The following is a 14,291-nucleotide window of genomic DNA, read 5'->3' on the forward strand; positions in this document are numbered from 1 at the left end:
TCCAGTTGCCAAGGTGAACTCCATACGTGTCCTTTCTTTGGCAGTTAATTTGAATTTCCCTTTACATCAGCTGGATGTAAAGAATGCTTTCCTTCATGGTGGCTTGGAGGAAGAGGTGTATATGACTATGCCACCAGGGTTTAAGCTTGCTAATGGTCAGAATTTAGTGTGCAAGCTAAATAAAGCCTTGTGTGGGTTAAAGTAGTCGCCACGTACTTGGTTTGAGAGGTTCAACACTGCTGTGAAAAGAGTAAGGTACACGGAGTCAGGCAGATCACTCTCTCTTCATCAAAAAGCACTAGGGCTGCTACACTGCTCTTATTGTAAATGTCGATGATATTGTTTTCACTGGAAATTGTCCAAAAAAGATTCATCAAATGAAGTCATTCTTGGGGACAGAGTTCAAGGTTAAAGGCCTCGGATCATTGAGATGCTTTCTTGGCATCAAAGTATGCAGATTGAAGAAAGGGGTGGTCATTTCTCAACGGAAGTATGTGTTAGATTTGTTGGCTGAAACAGGCAGGCTTGGAGCTAAACCTATTGATATTCCCATTGAGCAGAACCATAGGCTTAATGATGTAGATGGAGACCCATTAGACGATATGGGGAGATTTCAATGATTGGTTGGGAGAATGATTTACCAATCTCTCACGCGCCCAGATATTACCTATGCTGTTATTGTGATTAGTAAGTTTATGCATGCTCCACGTACACCTCACCTTGAGGCAACTCATCATAAACTTCGCTACCTCAAGGGTTCACTTGGTAAGGGGATATTGTTTGGCCGTCATGGCCACTTGCGTGTTGAAGCTTATACTGATGCTAATTGAGCAGGGTCTATGAAAGATCAACGATTTACTTCAGGATAGGTAATCTTGTTTCATGGCAAAACAAAAAACAGTCTGTAGTAGCTAGTTCTAGTGCAGAGGCTGAGTTCAGATCCATGGCACATGGAGTCTGTGATTTGTTATGGCTACGAACGATGTTGTGTGAGTTGGGTTATTCTATTTTCTAGTCAATGAAGTTGTATTGTGACAACAAGGGTGCTATTAGCATTGCCCATAATCTAGTTCAACATGACGGGACAAAGCACATTGAAGTCAATTGGCACTTCATCAAGGAAAAGCTTCGTCTTGGGCTGATTTGTACTCCATACGTCAACACACATGATCAGATTGCTGATGTTTTGACTAAGGGTGTGAGCAAGACTTGCCTGCAAAATATGTTAGTCAAGTTGGGCATGCTAAATATCCTTGCACCAGCTCTTTTGGGGGGGGGGGGGGGGTGGGGGGATGAAAGGATTATTTTCATTTTTTCTCTCTTTCCCCATCTCTCTCTCATTTACTCTCATCCTCTTTTTTCTCTTTTTCTTCTTCTTATACTTTACTCTTTGATTTGATTATCTCTTAAAGTCAACAGGGACCTGCTCCTATTTCTACTAAAATGATTATAGTTGATATTGTTGGATTTATCTTATGAAATGTCCTAAATTCTTTTCTATTTTTTAGTGCTTTACGTGCTATGATTCGCATCCAATACTCCTCTGTAATCAAATTCTTTCGATGGGATTTAGGTGGAGAGTATAGTTATAATCCTTTTCTTGATCTATTCAAATTTGATGGCACAATTTTTCAGTCTTCTTGTACTGAAACTCCTGAGCAGAATGGTGTTGCTGAACGAAAGCATCAGCACGTCATGGAGACTGCTCGTTCTCTTTTGTTGTATTCTACTGAACCTAGTAGCTTTTGGGGGAGGCTGTTCTCACTGTTGTTCATATAATAAATAGGATACCAACTATTATTTTACCTTTGGTCTTTCTCCTTCTGAATGATTATATGGTAAGCCCCCAGATTTTTTTTTCCTATCTGCACGTTCTTCTGTGTGTTTCTTTTTTATGGTGAAGGCCAAAAGGGGTGTCGTTGTTATGATCCTGTTCCTCAAAAGTTGTGTGTGTCTCGTCATGTGCTATTGCTTGGGCATATGCCTTTCATTTCTATTCTCTCCAGCTCTACTAGTTTGAGTCAGTCTGATCTCCTTCCTATTGATCCTTTTCATGATGACAATTTCATTACGTCTTCTGTTGATGATCTACCTTTCTCTAATGTTTCATCTTCTTCTGCACCGACATCTTCTACACCTTCTTCTCTAGTTGTTCCTTCTATTATTCACAAGTACACTCACAGGAATAAAGCGGTTTCTTCTGCAGGTACATCTCCTCCATCTCTCTCAACAGATTCACAATTTGTTTTTGGTGGCGTGAACCCCGCCCCTCCTCGCTATTCTCAGTGCATTCATAAGTGTCCCGATCGTTTTGCTTTTTCTAATTCTTGTTATTCTACTACTTTCTGTTATTTTTTGGCATCCATTCATTCTCTTTCTGAGCCCACCTCCTATAAGGAGGTTGTTCTTGATCCTCTTTGGCAACAGACAATGGATGACGAGCTCTTGCTTTGCATAAGACAAGCACATGGGACTTGGTGTTGTTACCTTCAGATAAACATGCAATTGGATGCAGGTGGGTCTATAAAATCAAGACTATGTCTGTCGGCTCTGTTGAACGATATAAAGCACGTTTGGTTGCAAGAGGATTATGCAAGAATATGGTATTGACTGAGGAGACCTTTGCTCAATGACTACTGTTCGCACATTGATTGCTATTGCTGTTGTTTACTAGTAGGATTTGTCACAGCTGGATGTCAAAAAATGCCTTTTTAAATGGGGACTTGAATGAAGAAGTTTATTTGACTCCTCCTCGTCTTTCTCATAATCCTGGTGAGGTGTGCAGACGTAGAAAGGCATTGTATGGTCTCAAACAAGCTCTCCTAGAGCTTGGTTTGAGAAATTCTCTACGGTGATGTGTGCTTCGGGTTTTCTTTCTAGTGATTATGATTCTGCTCATTTTCTTTGCTCTACTTCTGCTGGCTGTATTATTCTTCTTTTATACATTGATGACATGATTTTGACGGGTGATGACTTAGCTCGCATTGCTTTCTTAAGTCTCGATTGCAGCAGCAATTTGAGATGAAGGATCTTGGTCCTCTTCGTTATTTTCTTGGCATTGAAGTTGCTCATTCTCCCAAAGGTTATCTTCTCTCAGTGTCTAAGTATGCCACAGATGTTTTTCGCAGAGCTCATCTCAGTGATACTCGGACTGTTGAAACTCCTATCAAACTTAATGTTAGCTATGCTCCTACATGGTGTTCCTTTGTCTGATCTTACTTTATATCGAGCTATAGTTGGCAATTTAGTATATCTCAATGTCACTCGACCTGATCTTACATATGCTGTTCACATTGTCAGCCAGTTTGTATCGTCTCCTACTACTGTTCACTGGGCTGCGGTTCTTCGTATCTTGTGTTATCTTCGAGGTACTTTGCACAAAATTTTGTTGTTTTTTTCTACATCAGTTTTGGAGCTTCGAGCTTTTTCTGATGCTAACTGGGCTGGGGATCCCACAGATGGTAAGTATACCACCGGTTTCTGCATTTTCCTAGGTGATTCTCTAATTTTCTGGAAAAGCAAGAAGCAAACAGTTATTGGTCGTTCTTATGCTGAAGCTGAGTATCGTGCCATGGCTGCAACTACAGCAGAGATAGTTTGGCTACAGTGTTGCTTGCTGATTTGGGTGTTTCTTTGGTTGGTCCAACTTCTATGTACTTTGATAACAAGAGTGTTATTCAGATTGCACACAATTCTGGGTTTCATGAATGCGCCAAGCACATCGAGATTGATTGTCATTTCACGCGCCAACACCTTCAGCTTGGCACCATTTCTCTACCATTTGTTTCTTCTTCTCTACAGTTGGCTGACTTCAAAGTCCCACACTATTTTACATTTTCGTTTTCTTCTTAGCAAACTCTCGATGTTTCTCACTGTCACATTGTGAGTTTGAGAAGGAGAGGGGTGTTAGAGTAGGATTTATTTTATTTTGAGGGTAGTATTGTCCTTTTCTCAGTTTATTAGTTTAGGGCTTATTATATTATTATGTCTTGTATTTTACTTCTTTGTAACAATGTAATATACGACTCTGGATTCTTTTCTGTGCAATCTTTACGACTCTGGATTTCTTCTTTGTGCAATCTTTACAGTTATAATCCCCAAGTTCATATTCTTACAATCTGGAATTTTATTTTAATCAGGAACTTGTGCTTCCTTTAACTGTCACTGCCAGAAGTTTTGAAAAACTCAGGCACTGGGAGGAGCCACACTTAACCGCCTCTTTTCTTGTACTCGCATATGTGGTAATTTTCAGGTAAAAATGTTATGATTATTGCTACCTAAATGATGTTTCATGGCATCAATCTTAGTTCAAGTTTCTTTACACAAGTAATCTTTAGTACTATCAACCCCTCAAACGTGGAGTGCATTAATATTTTTCATAGTAATTATGGAGTAAAGGCATTTTTTAAGGGTAATTGTGTGATTTCTTTAAAAAAAAAAAATTGGGGTGCAAGTTGATATCATAACCCTTGTGTTATTGTGGTTCAAAATTGCATTATTCTCTGGAACTTTTTCACACATTCACTATCATTTATGATTACATTCGTAATTGGTGAAAACATTGATGTGTACCATCTATGATATTTGTTTGCCCAGAAACTTGCTGCCATATATATTTCCGACGATGTTGATGATTTTAGCAGCTGGGATGCTATTACTGAAGGGACTCAAGGAACAGGGCCGCCTAGGAAGATTTTTTGGACAAGTAACTATACGTGATCAGCCACCATCAAATACGATTCAGAAGATTGTAGCTCTAAAAATGGCCATGCGAGACATGGAAATGTATATCCAGAATCTGAATGTTTCACTTCTGAAAATACGAACAATTTTTCTTGCTGGACAACCTCAGGTATGCCGGCTCATGATAGAACTAGTTGTAATTTGGCATCATGTATCTATGTGACTTTGCATGAACAATCATGTTTATTAGCTCTTTTATACTGATGCACAGAATATGCTTTTTCTATAGAATAAATAAAAAATAAAAATAAAAAAATAAATAATGAAAGACATGCTTAAACATATTTCTTTTATATATTAGTTGTTAGCAGCATCAATTTCTTTGATATGCATCGTTAAGAACCTCTCCTTCACCTCGTAAGGACAAAAAATCACCAGCAATTAATGTTCTATGCAATTAGTTCTTGGGGAGAAGATGCCACGAGGGTATTTTCAGCCTTGTTTTTGCTCCTTGAGAATTACTTACAATTTTATGGTTACTATTCTTTTGATATTGAGCTTCTTGTGTTCTTAAGGATGATGAGACTTGCATCTAAATCCATTACGTACGTGTATGCAGTTATACCATTGTGTAATATCTAAAGTTCTGAACAAGTGTTTGAAGCATATCAGTTTTTATATTGTTCTGTTTTAAGATATATATGATACTTCAACAGTAATAAAATGTTTAATAATGGGAGTAACATTGTTGAATAATTGGTGCATTTTTTTTTTTAACATAAATAAAATATATATATTCTGGAATGCTTGTAGAGTAAATTAATATTTAACCTCACAACAGTGGTCTGTTTTTATGTCAAGCAGCTGAAGGAGTGCAAAATTAATTATAGTAATGATGTGCACCATCAGCCATGTGGTCGGGTGGCTGCCACTGGAGCTTATTCATCCTTGTAAGTAGACAATAGGACCGGCGTGATATTTAGTGCGACGTGTGGAACATGGCACATTTCGATTCAGAACACCTTTAGCAACCCAGGATCTTTCTTCTTTTTCCTTTTTTAAAGCAATATCATAAGTTATAAACCTAAACCTAATAAGATCTAAAGTTCTGGGAAAAGGTGAAATGCTCTCAACACATCAGTGAGTAGAGAAACTCATTCAATCTACAATACGTTTATCATCTTCTCCTGAATTATGCAATTTGAACTAAAATTTTCATGCTTTAACTTCTAAGTGAGCAACCAATATGTTCTATTCATGCCTACTCAAGATAATAGTTTTCAAGTTGAGGTGTGTCATACCTGATCCCATTCTGGTGTTACAAGATCATTTTATAGCAAACAGATAAAAGAACTTGTTGGATACTATTCTGTAAGGTGAGCAGCATCCTGCTTACCTGGTCCCCATTCTATATACTACATGACTATGTTCTAGCAATCTGATAAATACTTGTCAAGACTTGAGAAAGTCCTGTGAACTTGTTAAAATTCATACTTTTTACTGTCAGTTCTCTGGAAAATAAAGACTGCTCTCATTTTGTTGAAGGGAATCCATAAAAACATTTGGTTGTGTCTCTGTTTTACAAGTGTAGTCCTTAGTGCACTTCTTTCCCCCACTATCTCTCTTTCCCTCTCTCTAGAGAATATCTGCCCGTATGATGAAAAGGAACACTAAATTTCCACACAATTAATTTACGTTTATTTCGATTGTTCCTTCATATATCCCATTTCAGTCAACATTCTCTAGGAAAGTTTTTCTTGAAAATGCACGAGTCTTGATGCAAGGTAGTTGAGCCTGAGGCTTTGTGCGATTGAATAATGGAAGGCAGACTTTAAGAAATGATTAGGATTCCACTTGTATGCTGATAATTCCTTCACTTCTTGCTGTGTTGACTGGGCTCACTTCAGATACATTAGAAGTGTATTGCTTTTCTTTAGCCAGTTTTATTGAAGAGAGAGTTTTTGCCTCAAGGTTGGTTTGTGGAAGTGGGGATTGGGATAGATATTATTGTGGTGTTGACATCCATCTGGTGTTGTATGATTGATAGTGTCACGTCTGCTTACTTGGGCCTTCAGTTGGTTCAACCTCTGACGGAAAAGATGGTATGGGACCTGATCATTAAGAGTCTTGAGAGAAGATTGGCAAGTTGGAAAAGAACCTAATGTTTCTAAGAGAGTAGGCTGATTTTGTCTGGAGTATTCATTCAGGCTTTCTGTTATAGTTTGTCTCCCTTCACTAATTCTAGTATTCTAGTTATGGCTGAAGGCCACAAAATTCAGGCAGATCCTTTGTGACAAGAACAGGGGACTTAATAAATTGGATGTTGTCAGTCATCTTAAATAATTGAGTGAGGGGTTTTTAATGTTTATCGGAATGAGTGTGGTGCACTGGTGGGGACATGGCTTTGGCACTATGGATTAGATATGGACAGGCTGTGGAGGTTTGAAGTAGGAGGAAATGTAGGAAAACAAATTGTGGTTGGTAATGCAATGAGGTGAGAGTTGTCTTATAGCATGGATTTGGAAAGTAGGTTTAAATGATTTTAGAGAGGTGAATGTCTGATAATTAACTTATGGGTTAGATAAGTAACCAACGGGCTCTAGCGTAGATGGTATAAGCTCTCCTCCCCCTTTGGGGAGATTGAGTGTTCGAGCCGGTGGGTCCAAAAAGTATACAGTGGGTGTGCGTGTTTGCTTGAACTTTCAGGAAAAAAAAAAATAATAATAAAAAATAAAATAAAAAAATAAAATAAAATAAAATCTGATAAGCAGTGGAGACACAAGCTTTAGGCATGATACCTGCTGTGAATAGTCCCCTCATGATGTCATCTCTGATTTGTAATGACTTTATAGGTGAATGGAGATAGCGGCCTTTAGGCATGAGACCTGCTGTGAAAAGTCCCCTCGTGATTTCATCTCTGATTTGGAATTTTGTTCTTTTTTTCAGTAATTCTCTGATTTGTAAGTTATTCTGTCTTGCATAAAGGCAAAAGTAGGAAATTTAAAGTCTAGAAAGAATGGATGGTTTCTCGAAATGTAAATTTCATGGAGATGATTGGCAAGTATATTTGGCTGGTTCATTGTTGTAAATATTGTACCCTTTGGTTGGGAATTGGGGTGTGGGAAAAAGCATATATACAATTTTCCTTTTTATTTATCTATTTATTTTTGCTTGACCAAGTTGATTTTGTTTTAAAATCTTCTCAGATAACGATGGAGGTTGCTCTGGTCCTCTTACTAAGTTCAGCCATTCTCCTTGTTGTCCCTTTCAAATACATTCTTGCTTTTCTTCTCTTTGATTTCTTCACGCGGGAGCTCAAGTTTCGGAGGCAGATGGTTGTGAAATTCATGAGCCTTATGAAGGAGCGTTGGGACACTGTGCCTGCAGCCCCTGTGGTTGTATTACCATTTGAGGGTGACGAGACCGGAGCATTGAGTCAAAGAAAGCGTATTGATGACGGATCAAATTCAGAAAGAACTCGGAGCAGTAGTAAGTCTACATAAATTTTGAAATGTAGATTTACCGGTGTCATTAAAATCTAAGGATCCTTTCTTGAGTTTTTGGAAAACAAAAAATTTACCCATTACCCGTTATATTTTTATGTATATATAAATTAGAGTCTTGTTTTTATTCAAAATGCATGCCCATTCTTTATGACTGTTAAAACAATATTGTGTATTTTGTAGCTTATTGCCCTTTGTTTGATAATCATTTTATGCAGGACAATAAATAGAATCATTTTAAATGCATTGAGACAATTTCATAGTTATTTTGTTTCCAATATCTTTTTTTTTTTTTTTTTTTCATTAGTTTCTTTGTATTGCATTGAATATGAATCTATCCAAAAGTTGCATGTTCTTTAAAAATTTGTGAGAGTGACAATACAAAATGTTTCTCAGATCTCTTGAATTTCATCTGAATTGTTTGATAAAAAATATCCAAATTCCGGGATTCAGATTCTTCCAGCAATTTATAATTCTTGAATCTTGAATTTGTTTGTGTTGTTTGTGCAGCAGGGAAAGCATCTGAACATCAAATTCTGTGATTAACTCTGGTGCTGGCTTTTGATGCTTTAGGGGAAATACATACACATTTTATGTAATAATGAATGTAACCATAATTCACTCAGGAGTTGGAGCTATTCACTCACTCAGCTAGTGTGCTAATTATTGAAGTCAGTCTAATATTCATCTTTCTTTATAGAATATCATATAATTTTAGTTAATTTTTTATATTAATATTTTTTTCATAAAATATACATCTTTTTTGAGATAAAATATTTATTTTTATTTTTCGTCATTTGGCAAAGATTTAAGTTAATGTTGAGGTCGAGTCCATCGTGTGGAGCGTGTAAAATAGCTTACAGAAAATTAATGAATAAATTATTTTTGTTAGGTTTTGATTTTTTCTTTTTCGTAAATATTTTACGACAACCAAACACTAGAAAACACATAAAATATTTTATATTTTATGTTCAAACAAACGAGTCTTAATGTAAAGATCACTTAGAGTCCGTTTGGCATGCGTTTTGTTTTAGGCGTTTTGTTTTTGGATAATACAGGAACATTGTTTTTGTTATAGGAGTGTATCGGAAAAAAAAAATCGGAAGCACGTTTGGGAATGTTGTTTTGTTGTGGAATTGTTGGAAACATAAACATGTAAAATATATGTAAAATATAGTTTAAGGTCATAAACAGTTGTCAAAATAAGAAAAAATAATTTTTTTATGTTTTGGTTTTGGGCTACCATTCAGGAAGTGTTTTAGCATTGTGTAAAATAAAACAAGGTCGCACAAAATATGTTTTTATTGTCAAAATCGACGCTGTAGTACAAAAAAAAAAAATAACATAAACAAAATGCATGTCAAAGGGGCTTTGGAGATCTTGATAGAAACACACACAAATGTGTAAATATCTTGATATAAAGAATGATTAATACATCAAAATGTAATTGGTAAACTTATCATCATGAAAAATGCTAGTACAAGGATCCACAATCTTTGAGGAAAGTCCATTAAGCCCTCTGATCCATTACAAACAAGCTGGTTATCATGATATGTGCAGGCCGTTTTATTCCTATAGTCAAAACACCATCAACTGTTAGAGAACATAGTGAAACAACACACAGTAACACAGAACATATGCTTCTTTGCTTGTTTTGTAGACTAATGTTTAGGTTGTTGGCCCAAGTGTAGTAAACATACCATGTAAGGAAATAAAATTAGCCCATTTTGCCACTGACCATATAGTTGCATGAAAAACTCAATTTCACTGTGATTTACACCAGTGTTTATGTCAATTTCTGGCCTAAATTGCATGAAAAATATGTTTACATACCTTGAAGAACAGAATGTGACAACGTAGTCAGTGGCAGAGCAAGTCAGAATGCTCGTAGGATCGTCGTGAGCGTAGCTATACGCTGCAGGGCATGCTGCTTTGAAGCTTTTCGAATAATTTGTAGGCAAACATGTAATGGGATTAGAGTACATTCCCCTGCAACAGTACTCGTCGGTGTTGAACACGTTACACGCACTCCGGCAGGCGATGATCTTCCCGTTGGGTTTAAAAGCGAGCTCCGAGGGACAGTTGACCCTCAAGTCGCTGTCACAACCCGCGGCACTGCAATTTCCTTTGCCATTAAGGGGTGTGACAACTAGTGGCAAGTTGAAGCCGTCGACAAGGCTAACATCGTAATAATCGAGTTCTCCGAGGGTAAACTCGGCAATGGAGGCGGGTGGCTCGCCGGGACCTCCACATTTTAGGGAGCTACCGCAGCTGCCAGTTTGGCACGTGCCGTTGCTGTCTTTGTCGAAATTGCAACCGGTCCGGGCCCATATCCTGCCACCCCAAGTGTCCGAGGGTGTGAAGATGGCAGATTGGCCTGGTTTGAGTTCAAAGCCACTGAAATTGTCATTTGGTGTTATTCCGGGCCATATGGTCTCTTTGCAGTCATTTACTATGTTGAAATTCCTACACTCGGACAATTGTAAACCTGTCAAATTACATGCAAAGAAGTTAAAATCTCATTATAGACAAAATGCGCGTGTGAGTAACTTGTCAAAGTAAAATAAATAAATAAATAGATAAGAAATTGAAAATTGTTATGAAGCATAAAAATGTATATTTCTTTTATTTTCTCGAGAACCAAACAAGTCTGAAGAGAGAATTTACCTGCTGCAATAATAACCAGTATATACAAGACTGTTGGAAGGACAATATGAAGGGAAGTCATCTCTCACACTCTATCTCTCTCTCTACTAGTAGGCTGTGAGTGAACTCAAGCGTAGGAAGATGTGTGCTTATATGAGTATAAAATATACAAAAAGAATGGAAGAATACGTGCTGAGAGAAGTGTGGGCAACCCAAAAAGGTTCCTTCCTTCGTCCCATAACCAAATGATTCCTAACTTCAAACAATTTCTATCATACTTCTTACTTCACTCCTATTTTGTGACTTGTGAGTGTCAATGTAGGCAACAAGTTCATAAACGGGATTGTTTAATAACAGATACTCTCCTATCATATCTTGAAAGTTAAGAGTTCGAATCTCCTTAGGGACACTTTAAAGATAATTTCTCATTAATTGCCCAGTACATATGGGATATGGGACTATATGTGCTCACTAGTGAATTTATGGGTGCTTTAACAGATCAGATCTTGATAGTTAGCTCTTGATTTTCCAGTAAGAAATTGACGTTGATGAAGGCGTGTAGGTGCACTATTCTGGGGTGGGGATTGTAACTTTCCATAAATTTCTCATTTGTTATTGGATAACAAAACTTTACTTATTTATTTTTTTAAGGATCAACGAATCAAATAATATTTTTGTTCCAATTTTTGCATTGGTGGTATTGTTGACAAAAATAAATAAAAACTTAAAAACAAAAAACCCAACAAATTTCATTCCATGTTTCTTTAGAACACTTTAATTAGAGTACTTTTTAAATTAGGTTCATAATATGTGACTAAAAGTTCTATGAGTAAAATACACTACATTTGAGCATTCCTCTCTATCATGAAATTTTTTTCTTGATACTTGGGTATAAAAATTAATGGCTCAATTTAGTTTCCTCTTATCACCTGAACTATAGATTCAAATGAAATTTATTGGATGAAGGACCCTCTAGCTCTAGGATAAAATTTTTTATAGAATTTTTTAATTCCGACAAATTGCATCAACATTTCAAACAATTTAACTGCATTTTATTGTGAAATTAAATAGTAATAATTCATGATTTCATCTTATAAAATAAAATTCTCTTCTTTTTTTTTTTTTTTTTTTTTTTCAAATTCTAACATATTTTAAAATCCATAATTCCAAATATAGGTCGTGTGGGGGCATATATGTAATTCAATAGTAGTTGTTGTTGTTTTTTGTTTTAACAATGTCGGACTACATACCGGACGAAGTGATGATGGAAATTCTGGGAAGACTACCGGCCAGAACTCTTCTTCGTTTCAGGTGTGTATGTAAATCTTGGTGTTCTCTGATCAGTAGTGAGAATTTTGTTACCTTTTGGTTCAATCTTACCACACATTTGAACAACATGAACAACACTCACCTACTTCTCCTCGAGTACTACTCTCAACTTCATGAACGAACATTTTTCCTTGCATCTTGATGATGAATCCCTCACTGAGTACCCTTTGAATCTAGAAAATTCTCCAGTTGCAAGCATTTGTCCCTGTTTAACTATGCTTGGTTCTTGCAATGGCTTGGTATGCGTTGCTGATGATATACGGGTCTTTCCGGATTGAAGTTTATATTTGTGGAACCCCACTATTAGGAAAATTGTTGTACTTCCAAGACCTCGCATCACCTTCCGTTCACACGGCAAGTTTGATCGTGTTCTTGGATTCGGATTCGATTCCACAAGGAATGACTATAAGGTTGTTAGAATTGTTTATATTTCTGGTGGCACTGAGGTTTGACATTTTTTCTCTTAAAGAGGGTGTTTGGAGAAACATTAGTGTACCTAGTCTGGTACCTCGTATCGGTTTTGATCCATTTCATGCCTATCTCAATGGGGCTATCCATTGGGTTTCTGGAGGCGACGATCATCGCCTGTACATTGTGTTATTCAATTTGGGTACTGAAGTATTTTCAGAGATGGAGCTACCAACGAGTCTACCACATAGTTTGTCTTGTGCGGTGTTTCAAGACTCACTTTGTGCGTTCCACATTGATTCTTATGAATGCAAAGTGTCAGTCTGGGTGATGAAAGAATATGGTGTTGTGGAGTCATGGACCAATTTGTTTAATATTGATTATAGTAGAGGATTTGATTTGAGAGAAGTGGGGCCATTGTCCAATTGGTTTAATCTTGATTCTAGTATACCGTCTGGACACAATGTTCGGGTTATAGGGTTGAGGAGGAATGGTGAAGTTGTTTTGGTAAAAGATGGGTGGATGATTTCAGTTGACATAAAGGCTCGAACATTCGAGTATCTAGGATTCCGTGGATATGATGCAGCACTTTCTGTCAATACTTACACAGAGAGCTTAGTCTTGATTGACAAAGCAAATGGATTGCAAGAAGGATGATTGAAGGAGCAGGCAAGATATATATATGACATAGCAGTGGAGTATTAGCTACAGTTCCAATGTTGATTTTATTTGTTACCTTATTTGGTTTCACTACTTCTTGTCATATCAGTAGTATCTTATTTAGACAGGGCTGGAGTACGTTAACACTTTATTTTAAATGATGATGTACCTAGCTCGACTAATGGTTCATTTGTGGCTAATATTCAACTCATATGGGAATAATTTATATGATAGAAGTGGCTAGCAGGGATAAAGACAGCCATTTTGCTTATCATGGCTTCTATATGCCATGTTGAAAATGTATTTTGTTCATACTCCCTTGCTTTGTGTGTGTGTGTCTTTTTTTTTTTTTTTTTTTTTTTTTTTTTTTTTTTTTAATGCCATTTTCTGGAATGAATTTAATGGGAGTTTTACCAAGCGGCTTTTGTTTGTTTTTTGACATTAAAAAAGAATGCCTTGAGCTGGATTTTTATGTTGTATGTGGCTGGGTAAATAAGAATTGTATTCATCTATTCTATAATCTGAATTTGATGTATACTGTTCTGGTTGTATTGAAGCAACAGAGAATTGACGAGGAAAATGTTTTTGAGTTTAAGAAGATGGGTAAAGCACCACGTTCCTTTGGGAATGCACATAGTGCGCGGAGAGTATTACATGTGATGGTTATAGTAATACAGTGCATTTAGTGGCTAGCTGCATAGTAGGATAGAACTTTTTACTGTTTTTAGTTGTTAACTGGATGGTGGTTCTCTCATATGGTTTTCATGGCTGCCTTATGCATAGCATTTGTTATTTAAGTTTTGGGGTTTTAAACAATTGTTTCAGTTGAAGGTTTATCCTCATGGAAGCTTCTCTTTCTATGTTGCGAGGTCTGTTGCTTTTTGCTTCTGCTGTTAGGTTGTCAATGTATGGCGTGCCATAAGTCTGGCTTGTCTGTTTCTTCTGCTTTGAACTTTCCTTTATATAACTAATCTGGTCTACAAGCTCCCGATTGATGGATTTTGACTTTATATCATAACTGGGAAGATAAGGATGCAGGATACAAGGCACTTCATCTGGTGT

At 36.8% G+C, this 14,291-nt stretch overlaps 3 protein-coding genes across 4 annotated transcripts in view; 2 read left to right on the forward strand and 1 right to left on the reverse strand.

Moving 5' to 3' along the window:
• LOC132300399 (uncharacterized) overlaps nucleotides 1–8,960 on the forward strand; it is a 52,785-nt gene extending 43,825 nt beyond the window's left edge. The window contains exons 9-12 of one of the 2 annotated variants that reach the window (XM_059797442.1): nucleotides 4,140–4,252; nucleotides 4,597–4,852; nucleotides 7,890–8,172; nucleotides 8,697–8,960. In XM_059797442.1, coding sequence (XP_059653425.1) covers nucleotides 4,140–4,252; nucleotides 4,597–4,852; nucleotides 7,890–8,172; nucleotides 8,697–8,728 — 684 coding nt within the window. In that variant the 3' untranslated portion in view covers nucleotides 8,729–8,960. The remainder of the gene's footprint in view (nucleotides 1–4,139; nucleotides 4,253–4,596; nucleotides 4,853–7,889; nucleotides 8,173–8,696) is intronic. The other variant, XM_059797443.1, reaches the window with a different exon arrangement.
• A 658-nt stretch (nucleotides 8,961–9,618) lies between these two features.
• Nucleotides 9,619–10,948, reverse strand: LOC132300400 (pathogenesis-related thaumatin-like protein 3.5). The gene is made up of 3 exons (XM_059797444.1): nucleotides 10,854–10,948; nucleotides 10,020–10,674; nucleotides 9,619–9,758 (listed from the first exon to the last, which is right to left on the reverse strand). The coding sequence occupies exons 1-3, from the start codon at nucleotides 10,912–10,914 to the stop codon at nucleotides 9,623–9,625; spliced, it is 852 nt and encodes a 283-aa protein (XP_059653427.1). The 5' UTR covers nucleotides 10,915–10,948; the 3' UTR covers nucleotides 9,619–9,622.
• A 1,444-nt stretch (nucleotides 10,949–12,392) lies between these two features.
• Nucleotides 12,393–13,226, forward strand: LOC132301538 (F-box protein At3g07870-like). The gene has a single exon (XM_059798779.1). The coding sequence runs from the start codon at nucleotides 12,393–12,395 to the stop codon at nucleotides 13,224–13,226; it is 834 nt and encodes a 277-aa protein (XP_059654762.1).
• Nucleotides 13,227–14,291: the final 1,065 nt, after the last annotated feature.

This window comes from Cornus florida, unplaced genomic scaffold, assembly GCF_030987335.1.
Source record: "Cornus florida cultivar Cherokee Brave unplaced genomic scaffold, ASM3098733v1 CherokeeBrave_3.0.0_Hap2_Chr03, whole genome shotgun sequence".
Lineage (NCBI taxonomy): Eukaryota > Viridiplantae > Streptophyta > Magnoliopsida > Cornales > Cornaceae > Cornus > Cornus florida.